This window comes from Nilaparvata lugens, chromosome 1 (assembly GCF_014356525.2).
Source record: "Nilaparvata lugens isolate BPH chromosome 1, ASM1435652v1, whole genome shotgun sequence".
Taxonomy (NCBI): Eukaryota; Metazoa; Arthropoda; class Insecta; order Hemiptera; family Delphacidae; genus Nilaparvata; species Nilaparvata lugens.
Genome location: NC_052504.1, coordinates 83167483 through 83194040, shown reverse-complemented (window position 1 = coordinate 83194040; position 26558 = coordinate 83167483). Strand labels below are relative to the sequence as shown.

The 26558-nt window shown below is 34.2% G+C and overlaps 1 protein-coding gene across 1 annotated transcript in view; it reads left to right on the top strand.

The window, feature by feature from the left end:
* LOC111051360 (oxysterol-binding protein-related protein 1) overlaps positions 1 to 26558 on the top strand; it is a 107140-nt gene that overhangs the window by 11938 nt on the left and 68644 nt on the right. Inside the window, exons 4-12 of the mRNA XM_039445381.1 lie at positions 9538 to 9682; positions 10962 to 11107; positions 14234 to 14449; positions 15552 to 15665; positions 17394 to 17510; positions 18818 to 18901; positions 19739 to 19895; positions 21733 to 21798; positions 24122 to 24311. Of these exons, the coding sequence (XP_039301315.1) occupies positions 9538 to 9682; positions 10962 to 11107; positions 14234 to 14449; positions 15552 to 15665; positions 17394 to 17510; positions 18818 to 18901; positions 19739 to 19895; positions 21733 to 21798; positions 24122 to 24311 (1235 nt within the window). The remainder of the gene's footprint in view (positions 1 to 9537; positions 9683 to 10961; positions 11108 to 14233; positions 14450 to 15551; positions 15666 to 17393; positions 17511 to 18817; positions 18902 to 19738; positions 19896 to 21732; positions 21799 to 24121; positions 24312 to 26558) is intronic.

Below are 26558 nucleotides of genomic sequence, written 5' to 3'. Positions count from 1 at the left end.
AAATATACTCTAGAGTGGGACCTAATCATTGGCGTCAAGCTAGACTATTAGGCACACAGTCACTGAAACCCTAAGGTTCAATGGACCAAGAAATGGGTAATAAAAATTAACAATTATCCTAGGTAACACTAGATCAAAAATGAATGGGCTGGAGGACCAATTTTTATCCAATTGGTCCAACCAACAATTATCCCAGATAAACACTGGATCAAGAAATCCGGCCCGGAGGACCAATTTTTATGACAGAATCCAAGGTCAGGGCAGTGGACTGTGAATGATAGTTGTTATAAATACCTACAAATAAATCTTTGAATTCTGTGCATAAAAATACTGATAGCTTGAAGTGTGGTAAGTACACCAATAAAAGACTAAATGAATCAACAACATAAGATTTAATAATAATAAGATAATAATAGGCAGATGGCCACATACAAAAAACAATTGTAAGTAGATTGAGTCAAATATCTTGGGATCAATAAAATAATAATAGGCAGATGGCCACATACAAAAACAATTGTAAGTAGATTGAGTCAAATATCTTGGGATAATTACAACATGATAACACGTTAGAGAAATACAAAATTTAAATGAGATTAGGTCAATGACATTAATGACCTTTGAAGTCTGACAATAAACGAAAAGGTAATATTAATGATACCTGAAATGAATATAAATTGAGTGCTATAATGAAAGTTATTGCAGTAAGGTTCAATCTTAATGATTTACAAAAGGAATAATAATAAATGACAATGAGCTGTAAATAGTGCTCAACAAGTAGAATACATAAAAATATATGCGGCATAGGCCTTCAGTAAATTAAATGTCAAGTAGATATCAATTGAGCAATTAATAGGCGTCAGTGGCCTCAGTGAATTTGAATGTCAAGATAGACATTCAATAGTACAAAAGAATAATAACAAATGACAATGAGCTGTAAATAGTGCTCAACAAGTAGAATACATAAAAATATATGCGGCATAGGCCTTCAGTAAATTAAATGTCAAGTAGATATCAATTGAGCAATTAATAGGCGTCAGTGGCCTCAGTGAATTTGAATGTCAAGATAGACATTCAATAGTACAAAAGGAATAATAACAAATGACAATGAGCTGTAAATAGTGCTCAACAAGTAGAATACATAAAAATATATGCGGCATAGGCCTTCAGTAAATTAAATATCAAGTAGATATCAATTGAGCAATTAATAGGCGTCAGTGGCCTCAGTGAATTTGAATGTCAAGATAGACATTCAATAGTACAAAAGGAATAATAACAAATGACAATGAGCTGTAAATAGTGCTCAACAAGTAGAATACATAAAAATATATGCGGCATAGGCCTTCAGTAAATTAAATGTCAAGTAGATATCAATTGAGCAATTAATAGGCGTCAGTGGCCTCAGTGAATTTGAATGTCAAGATAGACATTCAATAGTACAAAAGAATAATAACAAATGACAATGAGCTGTAAATAGTGCTCAACAAGTAGAATACATAAAAATATATGCGGCATAGGCCTTCAGTAAATTAAATATCAAGTAGATATCAATTGAGCAATTAATAGGCGTCAGTGGCCTCAGTGAATTTGAATGTCAAGATAGACATTCAATAGTACAAAAGGAATAATAACAAATGACAATGAGCTGTAAATAGTGCTCAACAAGTAGAATACATAAAAAATATGCGGCATAGGCCTTCAGTAAATTAAATGTCAAGTAGATATCAATTGAGCAATTAATAGGCGTCAGTGGCCTCAGTGATTTGAATGTCAAGATAGACATTCAATAGTACAAAAGGAATAATAACAAATGACAATGAGCTGTAAATAGTGCTCAACAAGTAGAATACATAAAAATATATGCGGCATAGGCCTTCAGTAAATTAAATGTCAAGTAGATATCAATTGAGCAATTAATAGGCGTCAGTGGCCTCAGTGAATTTGAATGTCAAGATAGACATTCAATAGTACAAAAGGAATAATAACAAATGACAATGAGCTGTAAATAGTGCTCAACAAGTAGAATACATAAAAAATATGCGGCATAGGCCTTCAGTAAATTAAATATCAAGTAGATATCAATTGAGCAATTAATAGGCGTCAGTGGCCTCAGTGAATTTGAATGTCAAGATAGACATTCAATAGTACAAAAGGAATAATAACAAATGACAATGAGCTGTAAATAGTGCTCAACAAGTAGAATACATAAAAATATATGCGGCATAGGCCTTCAGTAAATTAAATGTCAAGTAGATATCAATTGAGCAATTAATAGGCGTCAGTGGCCTCAGTGAATTTGAATGTCAAGATAGACATTCAATAGTACAAAAGGAATAATAACAAATGACAATGAGCTGTAAATAGTGCTCAACAAGTAGAATACATAAAAATATATGCGGCATAGGCTTCAGTAAATTAAATATCAAGTAGATATCAATTGAGCAATTAATAGGCGTCAGTGGCCTCAGTGAATTGAATGTCAAGATAGACATTCAATAGTACAAAAGGAATAATAACAAATGACAATGAGCTGTAAATAGTGCTCAACAAGTAGAATACATAAAAATATATGCGGCATAGGCCTTCAGTAAATTAAATGTCAAGTAGATATCAATTGAGCAATTAATAGGCGTCAGTGGCCTCAGTGAATTTGAATGTCAAGATAGACATTCAATAGTACAAAAGGAATAATAACAAATGACAATGAGCTGTAAATAGTGCTCAACAAGTAGAATACATAAAATATGCGGCATAGGCCTTCAGTGATTTGAATGTCAAGCCAAGGGTATTTGTGGGTGATTTGTAAAGCCAAGGGTAGCTGTCAAATCCAATGAAATAGTTGCTACTATTGAATACAATTATATAGGCGTCAGTGGCCTCAGAAAATCACTTGTAAAGCCAAGGGTAGCTGTTAAATACAATGAATTAATAGGCGTCGGTGGCCTTAGTGAATCACTAGTAAAGCCAAGGGTAGCTGTCAAATCCAATGAATTAATAGGCGTCAGTGGCCTCAGTGAATCGCTTGTAAAGCCAAGGGTTGCTGTCAAATCCAATGAATTAATAGGCGTCGGTGGCCTTAGTGATTTGAATGTCAAGATAGACATTAATAAAACAATTATGATACATACGTAAATGAAAATTGAATAGAACGATTTACGTAACCTGAATAAAATTTTGAAGAGGAGATGCAGCCAGGCAGACAGGCAATGAGTCCGCAATACCCAAAGGAACAGGACATCAGCAAGCGACGATGTGATCTGGCCATGCGATGACAAGAATGGAAGCGTCCACCACAGCAGGCCAATCCCCCAGTGGAAATGTAGACAGGAGCATGTAGAATCCCAAATGAATAATCCGACTTTCAAGTTGTGGAATTTTTAGAATGATTTCCAAATGGTAGAGATGATGAACTTGAAAGTTTGAGTTACACGAGGTGAAGCCAATTGTAGAAGAATGGCAATTGAAGCCCACACGAGGTTGCAATTTTTGACAAAGTTTATCAGAGTAATATGCGAAGCAACCGATGAATAATTGAATCACAATTGAAGAATAGAATAAATGAATTAATTTGTAGAATAATTCACACTTTAAAAACATTCTGTAGATCAAATAAATAGCGATGAACGCCCACACGAGGTTGTGAACTTAGCAAAGTTTATCAGAGCAAATATGCGAAGCAATCGATGAATAATTGGATCACAATTGAAGAATAGAATAAATGAATTAATTTGAAAGAATAATTCACTTTTAAAAACGTTCCGTAGATCCGATGAATAGCGAAAAACGCCCACACGAGGTTGCAATTTTGATAAAGTTTATCAGAGTAATATGCGAAGCAATCGATGAATAATTGAATCACAATTGAAGAATAGAACAAACGAATTAATTCGAAGAATAATTCACCTTTAAAAACGTTTCGTAGGTCCGATGAAAATGGATAAAAGGTTTAGACCAAAAGCGTAAATGCGCTCTTGACTAAGAACCATTGCAAAAGACAAAAAGACGCTACAATGCTCGTAGAAAGAAGGAAGATGCCGGATGTGTTTGAAACATAAGCAACACGTTTACAAACATATGGTGAAAAAGTAACAAATATCTAGAAAGTAAGATGCCTAAAGACAAAATAAATTCCAAAAAATCGAATAGTACAAATATTAAAATTGCAACGGCAAACAATCCGACGAAAAAATATGAATAATAGTATAGAAAACCAACTTGACTAGAGCAGTGGCAAAGAACCGCGACTGTGACGTCACTGGTCAGCGGGACGGACAAAATGACGACATGATGTCTACGTAGTAGCGGAACGAGTAACAAGTGGAACCGTTCCAATAAATGCTTTGTCAGATTTTACAACCAGCAACCTAATATTTATGTAATAAATTATAAAAAAAGCATAAAAACAAAGTGTAACAAGATGAATATTAGTCCAGTTAACGAAGGATTATAGAGGAGAATTTAGGAAGACCACTTTTTGACCCAGCAGTTCTATTTAGGTTAGTAAGGAGGTAATCATACCAAAAGACCTCATCCTCACCCCTCTGCAAAGGGGGTTGGGGTGGTTTAAATGTTCTTATATATTCTTTCATTGATTTAATGATACACAATATTATTTTTTAAATAATTTTGATGGGGGATCAACAGGCACGGCCCAGAACTGTTCCTTCCCCCGAATTTTGATTCATCAAAATAGTCCAGAAAATAGGTTATGTATTATTTTGATTTCTCGCATATAACTCGAAAACTATGCGTCTTGCAGTCATGACTATTCTATAAAAAATTTAAGCTTACATTATGTCCCACAATATTCAACAAACAACTTTCTCTATATATTTTTATAGTTTTTGAGGTATCCGTTCTTGAAGGTGTGACAGTTTTGTAAAAAACACGTTTGCCTCAATTTTTTGATATTTTTGCTCTTATACCTTCTTAAAAATCGATGAAAAAATCAATGCTGAACATGAGCTTATAAAGCATTGAATTATCTCAAATTTTATGAATAATTTCACACTTTTACACATTAAAATGCTATAAGGACTAAAATAGCAAAAAAAAAATGGAGGCGAACGAGTTTTTTCCAAGAGTGTCACACCTTCAAGAGCGGATATCTCAAAAACTATAGAATGTATAGAACAAGTTGTTCTATGAATATTGTAGGAAATAATGCAAGCTTCAATTTTGTATAATAATAATACCGAGGATGATGCTCACTTTGGCTCTTAGGCTTGTGCGTTGAGTGAGAGGGATACTGATGAGAGATGGCAACTACTTTTTAGGTAGTTGGGACCAACGGCTTATCGTCTGCTTCGAAAGACGAGGCGACCTTATCTATGTGATTGTGCTGTAGTCAAAAACTTTTGCCCCGGGCGAGATTCGAACTCGGGTTCTCTTGATTATTTGACCGGCGCGTTATCACTTACTCCAACGAGCCATCCAGATCAGCAGTCTCTTCTCTGGTCTGTATAGAACAGTATGAATAGAACAATCTCTATAGAACAGTCATGTATGTAAGATGCATAGTTTTCAAGCTGTATGTGAGGAACTAAAAAATGGTACCTTTGAACCACCCCCACACCCTTAGCACAGGGGGTAGGGGTTGGGAATTTTGGTATGATTACCTTCTAAACAGAACTGCGGGGTCAGAAATCGTCTTCCAAACTTTTCCCTCTATAACCCTTCCTTGACTGGACTACAAGCCACACGTGCATGTCAGAACAGAAAGATCTTCGTTTGGATGATTGGCTTGGCGTATCGAGTGAGCTTCCTGTCCAACCAATTGGAGAGCCTCCTTTTCTGTCGTGCCGACTGAAAACAAACGTCTTGTGGCTTGGGCTTTATGACTGATTTTTGAAATTTTATTTACTGCGTGTAGCATTTCTAAATGCTAGAAATAAGCTAACAGGTGAATTATCAGGAGTTATCAGTTCATTTAGGCTGTGATAAAAGAATGGTTTCATCAACATATTTCATAATTATTTTTGAAATTCATGTAAGTCAGAGCTCCAGGATCGAATTACGAATCCATTTGGAATCCTATGGGTGTTGAGTTATCGCCGTAATTTAATGATGACAATTTAAATTGATTTAATTTAATTAGTTTAATTTATGATACATTGCATGGAGAACCATAATCAAATGAGACTCCCCAAGGGTAGAATTTTTGCATGCCTATAAATGCAAGAAATGAGAAATAAGCTTTCAAATAAATTACGTTCCGCGTACATTTTCAGATGATCAGATAACTTGTTTCTAGTTGCATCTATTCATTAGTTGAGTGAACAGTTTTCTTACCCAATGGAAGCTGAATATGTTAGTGGTTCAACAATGAAGGTCGGTTCTGTTCGCAAAAATAGAGGACGAAGGAAGAAGATCAAACCGCTTGTGAAGGAAATGCTGAAAAATGCATCACTCCATGGACTGAAATACATAATCGACCCGAATAATAATTGGGTTGTGCGTTTCTTCTGGGGTCTAGTTTTATGCGGCTGTATCATTTCATTATCAATTTATTGTGAAGTGCTATTGGATTTTTGGAAAGAAACACCAATTACAATAGAAATATTTGAAAAACATATATCCATTCTACCAGCGCCCGCCGTAACATTTTGTAGTCCAATATCGGTTGCATGGGAAAAGATTGAACTTGATTATTTAAATACTCCCGATAAAGTGGATTCTCTGTACAAAGTAGCTGATATTCTAGGCTTGACTGCAGAAATTTTCAATCAGAAATACAACATTAGTTTTACACAAAATGGTACAAATGGTGAAAAATTTAAAATATCTGATTCAACCTTCATTGACCTTTTATTTGACTTGGTGCATGAGAAGAATGTTTTCAGAGGCAATTTTAATTTCGATACACTCTGTTACTATACCTTCACTTTCGAAGGACTCTGCACAACTTGCAACATGTTTCCACCCTCCAAAATTTACAAAAACAATACAATGCATTACATTTTTCATCCAGATAAAAATAATTATCAATTGAACAATGATGAAATCTATGGGGTTCCTTCGTTGATGGTGTTGATGAAAGATTATGATAGGCCTAATAGAAATTACCCACTCATGATAGAATATCCACCTATAGGCCTCGAAATTATTAATATTGTTGGCGATGTAACAGAAAACTTCAAGTTTGCAATTCATAATTCTTGGGATGTTCCAAGCCCCTACATGCGATGGTATCACTCCAAGAATTTTCAACATTTACGGATAGCTGTAGATCCCGAACAAAAAATTCTCTACGATAAGTTAGATTCGATAATGCATACGATATCGCCCAATAATTATCGTCATCAATGCTACACCACGACCGAAAAAGGGTTGGATTTCTTCCAATATTACACACGATATAATTGTTTACTGGAATGTGCCACGAAAAAAGCTTTGCAACTGTGTGGCTGTGTTCTGTACTACATGCCGCATACTGAAACGACACACATTTGCCCGACTACAAACAAATCCTGTGCTATGAATGTTGTCAAAATAATATACCACGACTTCAGTAATTATTGCGATTGTTTGCCATCATGCAACGATACCCAATATAAAGTTATATCCATGGAATTGCTATACAAAGAATATGTCAACCAAAGTTATTCATACAATGCTAGTTTTTTTGAAATTGATTTCAGGAACAATATTTTCTATCAAGAAATTCGTACCTACACTTTCAACACAGATGATATAATCCTTTATTATGTAATAGCTTTTCGCATTTTTTTATGTATAAATCTGTTTAATATTGTTGAAATATTGTACTATGTAATGAAATGTTTGCACTATATTCTGTCCACTATCATTGAAATATTGTTTCATACAATGCAATATTTATACTATATTGTGTGGTATATTATAGATTGTTTTGAAAGATTGATATGGTGGTGTGAGCTGAATGAATGAGGTTTTGTTACAACTTATAAGAAAATACAGTGTTCACTTTTTTATTTAGAGCTTTTTGTATGCACGTAAAAATTGAAATTCAAAGCATTTTTCTAATGTGAATTCATTTATAATTTTTTAGAAAGTACAGAATACCTATTAGGTAGATTGAATAAAAGCTAGCAATTGTCAATTTTGAGTCAGCAAGTTTGAGTCATCTGTATACTCTTATCTGTATAGCTAGAGCTATGACAAGCTCCAGTCACTAGATTCTAGTTTTTATTCAATCGACCCAATTGATTAAACATTCAATTCTAACAAGCTAAAGCTCTTTGTTGTATACATTTATTCACTTATCCATGCCGGTACAATTAAGGATCATAATAGTTTTAGGTACAGTAATATATATCCATTTTACTTAATTGCAACTTTTATCTTAGTGGATATTGAATTTAAGAGTTTGATCAGATTCACCTAGAAAATGTATAATCAATGTGAATTGACCAAACTGTAATATTTTATCTATGAACTATGCATTTTAAGATTTAAATTTATACTTTTTAAAACGTATGACCGATCTTATATTTCTATAAAACATTATACCTCACGTTGTAAAAGAATATTTATGTTTGGAAATAAAAATAAATAAAACCAACGTTCTTGTTCTCTATTTTGTACCTTGAAAATGACGGCGACAGGAGCGGGTGAAATGCAGTCGTTGAATGATAGTTGAATTGTCGCTGTCCTCATAATGTCGTAGTGGCTCTGAACAGCTCATTGCTTTCTCAACTGATGTTTCGAAAATAAACTATTTTCAATGCTGGAAAAATTACGAGAATGATAATATTTCTGAATATGATTTTTCACATAATTTCAGTCTTTTTATCCAATTGAAATAATACTTCTCATGGAAAAAAATAAAACCTGCACCTCTAGGAACACAACCAGATGTTTTGGAGCAAATTGCATAAAAATTTTCCTAAATTTTAAGTTGAATTAGTTTTGCAAAATTATTTTAATTCATAAATAATACTTATCACAATTAATAATAATAATGTCAATGATTTGCATCCAAAAGAGTTTATTACTCATTACGCTTGAGAATTTCTATCAATATGTCAAAGGAGGAGACTTTGTAAAAGAAACTCATTAATCAAGATACAACACTAATATTATGGTTGTTATCGCTTTAATTATGGAATTTCATGAATTTAGCGTAATTTCAATAAGTGATTTCAATTTTTACAAAGTCCATCAGTAAATAGTGACACTTCTTCCCGAATAAATATCGAATTCTAGAATCAATCAGGTCTGTATTCATTAAGCTCAGAATTTCACTGTTTGATATGATGAAAATGCCAGAGATTAGAATTATAAATATAACTGAATCACCTCATGGAAGTGATTTACTGTGTGGTTTGCTGAATTAAATCAATTTTACGTAGTGAATCAGTTAGGGGCGATGAATTTTCATTAAAAGTTGTATTTTTGTATACCAGGTTTTTTCTCATTGAATTATATGCATAGACTGCTTATATTGCACAGTCTGATCGATAACTCGACGGAATACATATTTCGCTAAATTTATCAAAAGATAAGCAGATGTAATGGGGTTCTGCTCCTATTTCTAATAAATTCCTTTCTCAATTGCAGCTAAAAGATGAACGCGCTCCCAGCATAAATTGCGTTGATAATCAAGGAAACTCTTGCCTTCATTGTGCTGCCTACCGAGGTCACAAGGAAGCAGCTATCTTACTCCTACAAAATGGTATCGACACTACAATTAAAAACTTCAGAGGTGAGTTATAACAATATACTGTTCTGTAACGTAATTGATACATAAATTATGTGTCCAACGATATAACGCTTAATCCACGTACAGTTTATCCCCACAATTAAGTTTTCCTCTGTACTATGTTTTCCTCAAACGCAGTAGCAGTACTATGAGGTCAGAGGTCGGATTCTATTATACTCTGAAAATTGAATTTGAATAGTTTGTAATATATTATTTGTATTCCATTCATCCAAATAAAATGATAGTATCTTATTGCAAAATACTTTATTCAATTCTAGAAGCATAAACTGATTCCGTTTCATAAACTATTTTGTAAACACGTTCACATCAAATCAGAATCAGCTGGCGACTTCAAGGTTATTTTACAGCCCTAGGGCCGTAAAAAATTTACCGGCCTGGTCAGAAAACAATTACTTACGGCCTCCATATGACGCACGAAAACTTTGTTAACTTGTACTTCATTAATAATTACACTATGTACTGTTTTACTCAATTTACTTCCTCAATATTTCACTTTTTCATCAATTATCCTCATAGAGCTTCTTCAACAAAAGTTCTTCAAAAGTATAACCAATAAATTCTTTAAATTTTGTTGTATTGAAACCCGGCCTATCTTAAAAGATTGCAAAATGAACTTTTCCAACGTCCATGTCGGTATTTTATCACCAAGTATTCGAGCTCTACCTCTGTAATGTTCCACATATCTATTACATCACACACCTATTACTGTGAGATTGATTAATACTATTCCCATGGAAAAAACATGGTTTTCACATGCTCTTTATCAAAATACATATAATTTTTACTTATTGTAGAAAATTATATATCATTTCAATATAGGCCTATTTTAATTAAAAACGACTAGTTTTGACATTTATTACTGCAAATTTTCTTTAATTAAAAATTGAAGTAGCCCTATGAAAGTAGTTAATTAGATCATTTTTATTAGGATATCCCAATGCTTTTTGGATACATGCTACAAAATAATATTCAGTCTAATTATGTTTGGTTGATACGCCATTTTAATGTCTTTTTTCTTTATGGCTACTTCTAATATAAATAAAAATATTAATCCGAGTACCCTTATAAATTATTTTGACACTACATGTTTCGGCTACTAATGTCATTTTCAAGTCTTCTCGGCATTAGTAGCCGAAAAATGTAGTGACAAAATAATTTATAATGGTACTCGGATTAATATTTTTATTTATATTCTGTCTAAATATGTGGAGGAAATTTTGCCGCTTTGTGATGTGAAAATCTTGTGAATCGTGTGACACAGGGCAAACCGCACAACAATTGGCTCGAGATTCGCAAATGGAGCAGGTGTTGGCCGTGCAGCCTGTGCGACATCTGCAGAAGACCGCCACCAGATTCGAAGGCCAACTCCTCAAGAGGTCGCGGTTCCTAGGATGGAAACCAGTTTGGGTATGAATGTGGTTCCACATACAGTTCTCACTTTAAGCCCCAAGAAACCGAGCTACTCCAAATCAACTGATATTTATTATTCAACCGATTATAATTACTCAACTGAGCTGTTTATTCTGTGAAAATCAACAGTTCAATGAGCTCGACACATCTTCGATAAAATATCAAAAGTACAACCAATATTCAGTACTTGGATATATATGGATAGTTTCACAAGTGAATATAACTTCCAGATATGTGAGGATCTTTTATATGGATAGTTTTAAAAGTCAACAAAACTTACATATATGTAAGGATCTGTCTCACCTCACGGTATTCCACATCGCAAGTATGGATAGTTATTTAATATTTCATTCATTTATTGATCCAATGAACATAATTATTGATTGAAAGCATTGGGTGAGGACCAAATGCACAGCCCAATACTGTTCCTCCCCTGAATTTTTATTAATATACTAGTCCAGAAAATAGGAGTTTACATATCAACAAATTCCCTTATATACAAAATAATAAATAAAACATAATACAATGATAAAAAGGAGCGAAAGAATTATCAACCCGAGAAGAATTTCAATCACAAGATTGAAGTGTCCATTGTATAATGGTGTTGTCCCCTCGTATACAATCCAATTCATAAAATCACTGTTGAACCATTTAGTTTGTCAACATATCTTTTCTATCTGGAGGTGATTGATTCAATGTTATTGGAGGTTTACTTGAGAATTTAATATCTACTAGCCGTCAGGCTCGCTTCGCTCGCCATATCCGTCTCGCCAGGTGGCTCCGCCCCCTGGACCCCCGACTGAATCGTCCAAAAATGAGATCATTTTTCATTTGAGCATGCTTCATTCCATCAGAAAGTCAAAGTACATTAAAGTCACCTCATCACAAAATGTTTAGACCCTAGCTGAACTTCTGTACCAAATTTGAACATTTTCTGTCTTATTACTTGATGAAAGAAATGAGAAAACTCAAAAAAACCTGCTAATTTTGGGCGTATCTTTGGCGTTATTTCAAATTTCTTCTAACCCAACATTATTACACCCCAGCTGAGCTTCTTTAGTAAATTTGAACATTTTCTGTTCATTTGTTCTTGATAAAGCTGAGAAAGCGCAAAAAACGCTGGAAAACGCATATTTTGGGCGTATCTTTGGCGTTATTTCAAATTGCTTCTAACAAACATTATTACACCCTAGCTCAGCTTCTGTACTAAATTTGAACAATTTCTGTTCATTTGTTCTCGATAAATTTGAGAAAAAGCAAAAAAAAAAAAAAAAAAAAAAAACGCTGGAAATACGCTAATTTTGGGCGTATCTTTGACGTTATTGCAAATTCCCTGTAACACAACATTATTACACCCTAGCTCAGCTTCTGTACTAAATTTGAACATTTTCTGTTCATTTGTTCTCGATAAAGCTGGAAAAACGCAGATTTTGGGCGTATCTTTGGACATTTTTCCAAATCCGTTCTTAGTGCGCCTCTAAAGGGCCAACTGAACATACCTACCAAATTTGAACGTTTTTGGTCCGATAGATTTTTAGTTCTGCGAGTGAGTGAGTGAGTCAGTGAGAGAGTGCCACTTCGCTTTTATAATAGATTATACGCTATCATATGGCTTGTGATTATACAGAGTGTTTCAGAAGTAGTGTCCAACATTTCAGGGTATTGTTCCTGGATGATAGGAGACTACAAATAATGACGTATTTTAAGTGTCCAAAACTCAGCGGTTATCCTTATAGCTGCCATTTTGTTTTTTTCACTTAGTAATTTTTATTTCAAGAACGAAATGATGTATTGATCTTAAATTTGGCATGAATATCTTTGCTATAAAGACTTAACTTTAAAAAATAAAATAAAAAAAAATCGATGTAAATTTTCAAAATGGCGGCCATTTTGAATTTTTAAAATCTTGTAGGAAATCTACAAGAGACTAAAAAGTTAGAAATTTTATCAAGATTTCAAGGATACCTCATTGAGATTGGTCGGAGAATAACAGAGAAATTAATTATTTTCGTATTGCATGCATGACCACTATTCACAATTTAAACATCAATATTACATTTCCAATTCCAATTGTATTCAAGATGAAGCTTTGAAACTGGGTATGGCTCCATAAGGCCATCCAGCTGATTTTACAATGTTTTTCAGATGATCTTGTTTGTTCATGATCATGCATGCTGTACGAATATAATTCATTTCTCTGTTATTCTCTGACCAATCTCAATAAATGAGGTATCCTTGAAATCTTTATAAAATTTGCTAACTTTTTTGTATCTTGTAAATTTTCTGTAAAGTGAACGGTTTTCGTGAAATTTGCAATAGAAAATTTAAAATAACCGCTATTTTGAAATTTACATCGAAATTTTTTATTTTAATTTTCAAAGTTGAGTACGGTATTTATAGCATAGATATTCATGCCAAATTTCAGATCAATACATCACTTCGTTCTTGAGATAAAAATTCCTAAGTGAAACAACAAAATGGCAGCTTTAAGGATAACCGCTGAGTTTTGGACACTTAAAATACGACATTTGTAGTCTCCTGTCATCCAGGAACAATACCATAAAATGTTCGACACTACTTCTGAAACACTCTGTAGAATATGATACATGAATGTATATAAGCCTAATGTCTGCTTTTTTTTAATTGACATAGACTGCTATTGTTACAATCAATCACACTGGAAAATCCAGAAAGATACTGTTGTATTACCAATACTGTTCTACTGTTCACTGTTTAATAAACCCCGACACATATATAGATATGTATTGATAGTAGTAGGGTGCAAGGTAGGCCTACGTTAAAATGTATTCTTGGTACATTGGTAGGTTTTATAATATTTATTAATTGAAAATGATCTATTTTTGGAATGTTCTAGAATGATCTTTTTACTTCCTTTATATCATTATATATGTTAAAAATGAATTAGATTTTCATGAATAACCTTTTATTAGATTTGATTTTAATTCCAATCAATTAAATCTTCGCAGACGGTTTTAGAACGATCGTTATTTCTGTTGAATATGAATTACTACTATCTGTGCTACTATGTATTGTAAATTATATTTTTGACGAATAACATTTGATTTGATTCGATTTAGATTTAAATCAATTTTATATTTACAGACGGTTTTAGAACGAGGAGTGCTGACCTATTTCAACAGTAGAGCGGACGCAACGTCCGGCGTGAAGAGAAAGGATTTCAAGTACTTGGACGGTGCACGAAGCGTCCCCGCCGAAGTGGCTCCTTCTGCCTTTAACATACTCTTCAACGATGGCACTGTGCACAGGCTGAGTGTTCCTATCGAGGCTGAAGATATTACCGGAGAAGTCAACAGACAGGTCATTATAAAAAAATTTAATCCCCCGTAATGACTGTTTCTTATCCCCTATTTTGCTGATTTAATAGATAAATTCATAAACGAACGATGGATGAATGTATCGATAAATTCATAAACGAACGATGGATGAATGTATCGATAAATGAATGAAAACATTAATTAATAATTAATGCATTTTCACTCCATAAGTGTTTTTAAAATTCAAGTTTAATTTTAATAGTGAAAAAGTATGGATATGCGATAGAGTAAATAATCTAAACTATTCTTCATAGTAATCCCAAATAACAGCTCCATATTTGTTATTTTTATAATATCCTATGATGCTCAAGTGAGTCTGAGTGATTGGTGAGATGAGGGATGATGGAAAGAATGTCAGTTGGAATAGAATAAGAATTCATGACCAGAGTAGTGACAGCGCTGAACTTACGCTCTAAAGCAGAGAGTAATAAGTGAGATTTTTTAATTGTATATAATGTGTAAATTTTGAAAAAATAAAGGTTGAAGTAAGATGTGCATTTTCTTCAAAAGTGGAATACTTTTATTAAAACCTTTTATCAATACATGTAATACATCACTATTACTCCATCTTTCAACGTTCAGCCTTAGGCCGGTTGCAGACGAACAACTATCGCATGTGGGATGTGGGAGCTACTATTTTCCTTCTGTGGTACCACAAACGCAGCGCATATGGAATGCATTGGCAGGCATGACAATGGCACGGATACTTCCACATGGCGTTGCGCGCTGTGGTAGCGGTTATTTTCCTGCGATTGTGGTACCACTGGTTTGAGCACTACGCTTCCCCTAGCTCCTGTACCACAATCGCACTAATGAGCGTTTTCTTAAATGTGGTGTGAAAGACTCTCTGTGTTAGCCGTATTGTTCTGTGGTATGTCGGTCCCACATCCCACATGCGTTAGTGTTTCGTCTGCAACCGGCCTTAATTTGAACAGAAATGTATATTATACGCAGAGATAAGGGGATTAACTCATCTCTTTATAAGTTAATGTTAATGTTTGAGAGTTTGGAGCATTTGTCTTGAAAATATCTAGGATTTACTTTGTAGAAAGGATCGATTGTGATCTAATTAATAATGTTTTCAGAAATGGATTGCTGCCTTGAACGAGCATTCTGCCTTCAGTTCGTATTACGTTAATCAAGGAAAGTATGACGACAGTGATGATGAAGAAGAACTCAAACCTCTTGGCTCAATGCAGGTGATTTGTCTTAAAATTATGTTCCTCTCATTGAGTTCGGAATTGGCTCATTTTATCTTTGATAATTGCTTGAAAAACTTGACTTGAATAGCTGATGCTGAGACATCACTATGATTGTTCGAGCAATATTATTGAAATTTGTCATAAACATACTTATCCAATTGATGAATTCACAAATTTTGCTCGAATTATGTTGGTCTATGAGTTCTTACTGGAAAATAACTGTTTAAATCCAATTGAAATAGAATGGAAAATTGAGAATCGAAGATAAGAATTCACTATAATTATAATATGGAGTGACCTGGCTGGATCAGGTCTGGTGCCAGAGTTCTCAGGTCGCAACTAGTCAATTTCAGGGCCTCTGACATCACCTAACGACTGCTTTTGGGCAGGCGGGACTGACGGTTTAACGTGTCCATCCGAAACACGGGAGTGGCCACTACCTCCGTAAATAAAGCCATAGTAGAAGACAGGTGGTTGATGGTAACGCCAGCACAAGTAGGGCTCCTACACCAATAAAAACACTAGCTGATATAGATCAGCTGAAATCAACAATTTTTTTATTGGTGCCCTACCTGTGCTGACGTCACCAGAACGCACTATGACTTTGGGCCCGTTCTGTGTACATGGAATGTGGTAAATTGTCCGATTCACAATTTACCAAGTAAAAAGTTCCACGTTCCATGGGAGGAATTTTGACAGATTCTGTTCCAGAATCCTGTTCCAGCTCCAACTTTCTGCCCCACAGTCGAAGTGTGGTAAATTGTCCGACCTGGTACAGTTCCAACAGGTTTCAACTATCTGAGCTCTCATTGGTCGATCATTGTAGTCTGCTTGCTTCTCTGCGCATGCGCTGATATCCAACAATATGATGTTTGATAACCATTCATTAAATGAATTTTTCTCGATAGAAAATTTGAGAGTAATGGAATAAAAGAAATTTACACTTTTCTAGACGGTAGGTTTGTAAAACTGCCTTTCTTCATTCACGCAGCTAGTAAACGACACATTTTAGTGTAAATCAACTTTATATGTGCGCTCCAAAAGCTTGAACCAACGATTTTGAAATGGCGTTCCATGGGAACATTTTGCACTAGTCACGTGATGGAACAATTCACGATTGGAACTGGAACAATTTACTGTACACAGAACGTACACTGTTTACGGAGGTAGTGGAGTGGCCTGAGAAAAATATCTTGCCTGGGCTGGGATTCGAACGCGGGTCTCTGGATTATGAAGCCAGCATCTAATCGACTCGTCTATGGCCACTCAAAGAATTCACTAAATCACAGGATATACCAAGAGTGTAATGCATGATTGCGGGCCAAATTAGTTTCATCATTGAACATGTAATTGATAAATGGAGATATCAACCACCCGGTGTTTAACTGTTGTCAATTGGATGGTTATTATGCATAATGCCACTCCGCAATGCAAAGTACTTGTCTTAACGAACTAAATTTTAGGAAAGTGAAACCATAACCCTATTTCGGACATTTAAAATGTTATCTAAATTTAGGAGAGAAATAGTACAAGGAGTATCCTTAGTTTTTCTCTCCCAATCAGTGCTACTTTGTAAAAATTATAAATAAATTATAAATATTTTAACATTACTGGTACGGTAGGTCTATTCCAGGAAAGTTTGATCAATCTATGTGAATGGAATGAATCTATTATGGTTTCATAAACATCAATATTAGTATTGAATAATTATGTTATAAATTACAGGATTCCCTACAAACTGCATCAGCAAGATATCAATTGCTAGAAACAAAACTGAACGAGATAACTACGTCATCAGATCTACAGTTCGTAAACTCAGACCTTCCACTTCATGTGATCAAGGTGAGAAAAAGTTTCCGTTCTGAGAATTCTGTTTACTTTCAGAAAATAGAATTACATCAAGAGACTTCTCATTGGTTGAGAATCTTGCATAAAATACTTTATTGAAATTATTTATAAACAATATTGATTCAATTGGCTACCTACTAATAAATTGTAAGTAAATTCTGTTGAGAAGAAATAAAGATAAAAATACTAACATGTAGGCTATGATAATGTGAATGGATAATCTAAGAAAGAATAGTTATAGTTATTTGTATATCTAGAGTGAAAAGTACTGTTTTTTCTCCCCGAGTGAAAAGTTTGAAGCCGGAGGCAAAGCCGAGGGCAACAATTTTCCTGAGGGAGAAAAAACATTTTTCACTCGTGATATACACAACATTTTTCCTCCACCTACATTTTTATAAAAACTGCAAATAAAATAAGTTTTAAAAACGTACGTGACCAAACAATGTGTTACAACATAATCTAAAGGTGCGTACAGACTTTCGCTCTGCTCCGCAACCGAACGTCACTCCAGCAGAGCGATTGATGGTCGACCGGCGAGCAACAGTGGTTCGACCGGGGAACGCGAGAAGATCTAACATCTTCAGTAACGTTCATGATGGGTCCGTGGGCGGAGCGACTGTGGTTCGATGGTGGTACGAGGGCGGTACGAGGGAGGAGCGTGCTCGGTCCGGGTTGGAAGCGCGAATATGTGTACGCAGCTTAAAAAGCTAACAGAAACATCTGGCTTGTAATCACAGTTCTCCGCCGACTGCGCTATCTGTTAGCAAAAGTTGTAACAACAATGGCCGCCACAACTACAGCTATGATGAAGTTCCCGTTTCAAATTTGATTAGTTAATGAGGAATATTCGTTGGCTGGTATTTTGAATAACATGGAATAAAAAAATGTATACATTTTTTTAGTATAGTGATATGAAGTTTTTAATAATTTTAGCATACAAACATAAATTTCATATATTGATCAAATGGTTGAGTTATTGAATTTAGTTGGTTTAATGACTACTCTATATGCTTCCTCATCTGAGCTTAGACCTTCTAACCTATTTCAAATGTACGTTTTTAAAATAGAGATGCTTCCCATGTTATTTAAATGGATTACTGTTACGCTCTAGGGAGTTTTCCTGTTTTTTTCCTCTCGAGAGCGAAAAAGTTACACTTTAGTATAATGTTCCAGGGAGTAATGTTAGCACTTTAGACAGAAGGTGGAGGAAAATAATGTTTATAAGATTTGCTGTTCAATATATATTGCTCTTTAGCAAATGGTCTCTCAACATGAGCATTCACTGATTTGGTTATTTTCAGAAATTTGATGAGCTACAGGACACTGCCAACAATATGCTGTCCGCCCTCAGCCATTGCTATACACTTATTCAGCAACAGGAAGATGTAAGTAAGTTGTAAACCATCTATTTCTTCCTCCATTACATATTTATTAAATAGATCTTGTGCTTCTGAAAGTGACCAATAAAATTATTTTGTTTATATGATGGGAATCTCTACTGAAACTTGGGTTCAAAAAATTCTGTGGCACTGGACATTTATTGATAAGAGAACATTTAAAATTATTTGTCCTGTGAACGCAAGAATAGCATTTTTGAAAAAGTCTACTGATAAACCTGTGAAATTACTGTTTATAAAATTTTGGAGCAGAGCAGTTTTCGTCTAGCTCTGATGCTCTATCTCAGTCATTGCTAAATGATTTGTAATTGAATTTATAAATGAGATGAATAAATAGATTCCCATGAAATTTATGACATCAATTCTTTCCAGCTTCATCAAATCTTTCTAAATACGACAATAAAACTTGAAAACTTGTAATCTGACTCTCCATTTCCAAATCAAATGTGAAGTTTCAATACAATAATGCGAGGTTCAAAATGCAACAGAAGTACATTATTATGAATAAACATGAATAATGGATAAATATAAACACCATAGATACCACATAGACCGCGTTGAAACATTATATTTTACTGTATTCGATTACAGTAATATACAATATTGACTTCGACATAATAGTCCCTATGTTATTATTGGTTTATGTTTTATACCTTGCATGATATTTATTAGATGATTTTTTGGAAATGCCATTGAAAACATAATTATTTTATGATTAAGTAAAACTCATATTCTCAACATCTGCTCAAGTCACTTTTATTTTTTAGGAATTTGATGTTTGCATTAGCTAAAATTCTAAATTGATGATGATTTGTCTGCTTCCAGGTAAGAATACTCCAGCTGAAACAGGAACAAGAGAAATGTCGCGTTCTTGAAGAGGCGCTCAGTGTTCTCGCCAAAGAGCACCATGACCTTGAACAGTCAATGGCATCCCATCTATCCAATTCACCGCAAATGTCAAGGCACAACAGCTCTGTCAGCTGTGAGTATTTGTTAACAAACAACCAGTTGATGACAACTGGTGATTGTTTATCAATATTATATAATAAATTAACTGATACACAATTGTTGTGTGTGATTGTCAATCTGGTTAATTGACCGAGCGAAGTGAGGTCTAAGATTCAAGTCGACGGTTTGGCATTTCTCTTAATGTTTAAATGTTTATATGTTTATATGTTGCGCATTTACGGCGAAACGCGGTGATAGATTTTCTTGAAATTCGACAGGTATGTTCCTTTTCAAATTGCGCGTCGACGTATATACAAGGTTTTTGGAAATTTTGCATTTCAAGGATAATATAAAAGGAAAAAGGAGCCTCCTTCATACGCCAATATAAGAGTAAAAATCAGACTATAGAATTATTCATCATAAATCAGCTGTCTAGTGGACTATAATACTACCCGTTCAAAAACATCGAACATCTTGAATTTTTCCATTAATTTTGTAGACAGTTGCAGCCAGACCTGATAACAGCGCTCACACTCACATTCCGGGACGACACGTCACGGTACGATAGAACAAAAAGCTCTGTTTATTTAGGATTTTTCTAGACATTTTAAATTGATAAATTATTTATTAATTTTTGAGAAAACATAACAACAGGTCAATGTAACTTACTGAGCGCGAGGTCTACTGTTCACAGAAACACTAGTTTATAGTAATTTTTTTGAAAAGTAAAAAATTAAAATATTTTATGCTCATACCATTGTCTTATAGAGTGGTATCCTTGTGGATCAACCTAGTTCCAGCTTACCAATTCTTGGTTCTACATTCCTTGCCCTATTACCATAGGTAAGGAAAGTATTGATTTCCGAAAAAAATAAGGTACCCAAATTTCTAAATTTCTATACGTTTCAATGTCCCCTGAGTCCAAAAAAGTGGTTTTTGGGTATTGGTCAGTATGTGTATGTGTGTGTGTATGAGTGTATGTGCGTCTCTGTACACGATATCTCATCTCCCAATTAACTAAATGACTTGAAATTTGGACCTTAAGGTTACAAATATAATTACACTACAGTATAAGGATCCGACACGAACAATAACGATCAAATGTATATTCAAGATAGGGGCTAAAATGGCAAAAATGTTGTCAAAAACAGGGGTTTTCAAGATTTTCTCGAAAATGGCTCCAACGAACGGCTCCGCCCCATCTATGCAAAGATTGATTTTAGATTCCCAATTATCTGGCTTCAGATACAATTTAAACAAAAAATTTCAAGTGGAAAAGATTGAGCATGAAAATCTCTACAATTAATGTTCAGTAACATTTTCACCTAAAATTGAAAATAAGTTCGAAATTTGAGAAAATGTGATTATTCAATTGCAAAATGTTGGCAACCGTTGGTTCTATTAAATCATTCACTATGAAGAGATAGCACACCTGGTGTGTCTCCAGCGTTATTTTGCTGTCACCAGCTGGCTCAGATCTTAGAATAGTGTAGACTTGAGATGTGCGTGAACACTAGCGACAGGTGATCAATTTTCATAACGGCAAGGAAAGTTGTGTGAGTGCGCCACACCAGATTTTTTGGTTTAAAAATTCTAAAATTGAGGATTTAGCTATTCGAGTTTCATCAAGTATTGTGTTTTCATGTTATCAATGTTGATATTTTTGTTTATTGTTGATTTTGCTGTTATTTTTATTTTATCATGGTGCTATTGTTGAATGTGCACACGCAACTCTATTTATACATAGGGCATGGCCCTGATCACAATCAAACGTATTTATCATTACTCAGCTTTATTGTGATTTATCATACTTATTGCTATTCCATTATTTGTGTTAATTGTTGTAAATAAAACAATGTATCTTTTTCCAGTGTACTTGCAGAGCCCTCGCTTCTATGATATGACTGATGAAGAGTTCTATGATGCATTTGAAGCAGGTGAGTCCTTTGAGCTTATCAGCAAAGTAACACAGCATACATAGTGTGCACAAAGTAATGTATCTCTCACTAAACACAGTAAAACTGTGAAATTGTTCATAACCGTAGATTCATAACATAAATGACCAGAATCTATGCTCTTCAAAATTCTTTCATTTCTCTTACCTAAATTAAGATGATAATCGAGCTCAGATGACAGTAGCTATTATTCTTCCAATTTTTAATAATAATAATTTTCTGGAACATCCCGATCCGTTGTATTTGTATAAGATTTATGGCGTTCTGCTCTTTTGAATCAACCTGTAGTTATCAGTTTTATATAGAAAAAAACCGGATATTTTCCGTTTTTTTCAACTATATTCAATGGATGAAACTCAATTCAGTTTATTTCCAAAAAACATAATACACGAATAAGAAATACAATATACAACATATTTTGGAATCCCCCTACTAGACTATCCATCTGTGTGTTGGGGGGGAGTTCCACTTTATACATAATAAGCTTAATCTGCTCATAGAAGTAAATAATAGAGAATACACTTATATTATGGATGTATTATTAATATTCTGATTATAAAATAGATAATATATTGTGCTGATGTATATTTAAAAATGAGTATGTAGGAATATGTATGTAGGAATAAGTATACTTAATACCTTGATTGATTAAAAGAATAAATAAAGAAGAAAAACAATATTTTTTGAAGACCGCAGTGGCAGGGATTCCAGAAATTCTCAGAAGAGAGAATGAAAAAAAAGCATAAACCAGAAAGGCAAAACAGTCAAATCGGTTATATCAATGATAAAATAAATACCAATCAATTGTCTGGAAACCTTGAAGTCGTGTTGGTTACCAAGCATAACGAGATTGGAGTAGTTCTTCTGAAGCTTCCCAACCAATCTGGTACAGCCACCTGTCCACCCTCTTCCTAAACACTACCAAACTAAATGCCTCTGCTTCCCTAATCACCCCTGGCACATTTCTGTACAAGATATGGGCCAGGTATGAAGGATTTGTCAATTCAGAGCCGTGAGTCAGCTGAGGTATCTCAAAGCTGTAATTGGATCTGTGGCGAGTTGAGTAGCTATGGTTAACTGTTTCTCCCAGAAGTTCAGTTTTGTATTTTTTGATGTGGATCAACAAGGATTCAATAAAAAGTTGTCTAACATTCAGTACGGGAAATTCGATAAACAATTGTATTGTTGGGTATCTAAAGTCTCTCTTTAAAATTGTTTTTATAATTGATCTTTGGGTGACTGCGAGAGGCTCAATGACTGAGGAGGAAGCCCCTCCCCAAGCTAAAATTCCATATAGTATTATAGATTGGACATAGGCAAAGTAAACTACTTTGCACTGATCCACACTCAGAACATTACTAAGCTCTGAAAATGCGTGAAGCAGCTTTCTGAGCCTATTCTTAGCACACTGGACATGTTGTACCCAACTCATCTTGGAATCCAAGACAACGCCCAGGTATCTGTAATGATCAACGCGCTCAATCATACTACAATTACATCCAGCAGACCTGGGATTATTACAAGAATGCATCGTTAGTATTAGAGAGCCTGGATCAGCTTGATTTCTTGTAACTATTGGCATAAACTTCGTTTTTTCCACATTTACTGTAAGGCTATTGTGATCAAACCAGTTCTTTATTTTTGACAAATCAATTGAAGCACTCATGTAGGCCTCCTCCCAAGTGCTCCCAGTAGACACTAGTGCTGTGTCATCAGCAAACAGATACAACTCTACAGTATATAACAGCACTGTGATCATAACTTATAAATAATTCATTCAAATTCAAATATATCACAAAGAATAAATAAAATGTATCTACAGAGATGTTGACACAGCATCTGCTTGTACAAAAATAAATTAAACGTAAACATCGGCCTAAAAGTTAGAGTTGAAAACGGTATACATTCAACGAACTTATTGATTCATCCAATCATTCAGAATCACACAACTTTCAGAAAAGTACGATAAATATCTAAAGTACACAGTTCTAACACAGTTCCTTGTAATCAATCAAAATTTCACTTGTTGTTAATGTTTTTCATGACTGGTCTACTTTCAGGATAAATGTGATATTTCTAGAATATTTCTTATGATGATACCAATGAATAACTTCTGGAAATGAATATTTTCTATATTTTCCCAGTGGGTTTGAAAGTTTTAAAACTGTTTTAGAAATTAACTTTAAAAAACTATATTATATAGATGTAGCTATACTAATTTCAGAGAAGTTAATAGATATCCAAGCTCAATTTAGCATGTTTATTATAAAATCAATATATTAATGATCAATATATGTGATTGCAGGAAGCATATCGGGAACGGAGAACCTGGTGACGGCAGCCTGTACACCGGACTCAGACTCTGACACCCTGGTGGGAGTGCCGGTGCTCTCCCCCGCCTCCTCCTGCGCAACCCTCGTTTCCATGCACTCCTTCCGATCAGCCCTCGAGTGCAACTACCACAGCTCCCATCAGGGCCACGCACACACCTCCAGGTAGGCAAACTAATAATCACCTTTTCTAGAACCACTTTCCCTAAAGTGGGTTTCACGCTATAATGGCAGTGAAAAACAGCGTTGACGATTCTCTGCCTTCCCACTGAGGATTAACTAATATAGAGAATACCTTTTCTCATTTGAAACATGAAATATTTTGTTAATTATATTATTAATTAATTAATTATATTATTACTAATAAAAGGATACCTTTTCTCATTTATATGAAATATTTTGTTAATTATATTATTTAAATTGATAAAAACCATCTGGCAAACTTGTGGAGCTGGAAAAGGTTAGCGCTATCTGCTTTGTCGAATGATAGACAAGGAAAATGTTAATCAAATACTGCCATTATAACGTGGACGGACCTCTCTATAGAAACACAGTTTCTTTATAGTGAGATTCGCTTATTAATTCAGTGGGAATAGTAGGACTTCAGCGTTGCCACCGTCTTCTACATTAGATAGAATATTGGTCTATTGCATGAGAAAATACCAATAATATTAGTAGTTATCTGGTTATTAGTATAGGAAATTACTAAAATATTAGCTTGTATTTTCTTATGCAACAGGGCCTTAATGTCATATTTATTGTTGATTCTTGTCAATAATGATCAACTCCATCTCAGATATATTTTTTTAGTCAAAAAATATATTTTATTATGATTCAATAATAAATCTTCATAATTTAGATGAAAAATGCTGGTAATTTCTATGATGTACATACTTTATGAATAAAGAATAAAGTTCACTACGTTACTTCGTAGCTATTCGTTTATTCCCATTCATTTTTAGTTTGTTCCAATCTATTTGATATTTTGATTTACATTTTGTTGTTTTTAAAATGAATCCAACATTTACATGTCCTATATAGTGAATTGGATCTTCACTTCCCACATATCAAATTGTAATCCATAACGTCTTAAAATCCTCATTTGAATTGAAATTGAATAAATTACTATTATATCTGGGAGTGGACAATGCAGAAAACATTATAACAATAAATCACAATATCCACCTTGATCGATGAACCTGTGTGTGACAATCTGCCTTCTTATGATCTGTATGCACCACTTCACCAATAATCTTATTTTTGAGCCGTCGATCCGTCCAATGATTCACTAAATACTAGTAGTAATACTCTCGATAAGTCTCTGAATGCATCAAAATTGTTTCCTTCCTCTCTCATTAAAATCTGAGTACGCAACTCTTGTTTATACACAGGCATTTGCCCATGCAGATAATAAACTACTAGGGCCGGTTTCCGAACTCGGGATTCAGCCAAGTCCTAGACTTTAAACAGCTGGAGTCAGAAAATTGGTTTACCAAAACGGGGCTTAGTCGCAGTCATTGTCATAGTCACGTTTGGATTAAAATTCAAAAACTAGAAAATTGAACTCAAAATAAAATAAAGAGAAAATAGTGTGAAGTTTGAGTTATTTTGAATTATTCAGGAATGTCTAATTTCGTTAAGGAGAAACGTTTCCAATTATACAAATGAGAAAATAACAACTACGACTACTGTTATAAAAGCTGCGACTACGCCCCGTTTTGGAAAGCCAATTTTCTGACTCCAGCTGTTTAAAGTCTAGGACTTAGCTGAATCCCGAGCTCGGAAACCGGCCCTTAGTGTATTCATTATCTTCAGTATATTGTGTTTTGGTTGTTTTTCTTTGTTACTGTGTTTCAGTTCCTACATAAGGTTTTTATCTTGTAATTTCCATTTTCTTTTCGTAAATAAATAACTTTTTGTCCGTCTATTTTCTCATGCAATTCAATATTTAATAATATCATTTTCCCTTTTATTCATAGATTCTAAAATTAATACATTTATTTAATAATATGATGTATTACATTTGTAAATGTAATACATTCATGTCATCAAGTATTTTTCAACTCTGTATTTTCTACTGGAACTTTGATGTAGAATGTGGTGCGATTTGTTGTTGAGTGCGATGAATAGAGTGCAGATAATGAAGGTCTGTCTGCATTGAAATTCCTTTCATCTCCGAGCTGGGGACACGTCTCATGCATACTAATCAACACCGGGCATTGGGGCATTAGTTATACTGTTGAAAATTCAAATTCACGGCAGTCTCTCTACACAGCAAATTGAGATTAATTTAATTCCCAGAGGAATGCAAAAATTTCCCTCACAAAGTCCCGGTTGCACAAAAAAGTTAAATTTTATTCCTGATTAATTTCACGTAAACCAAATCAGAGAAGACCATTTCAAAAAGATGGA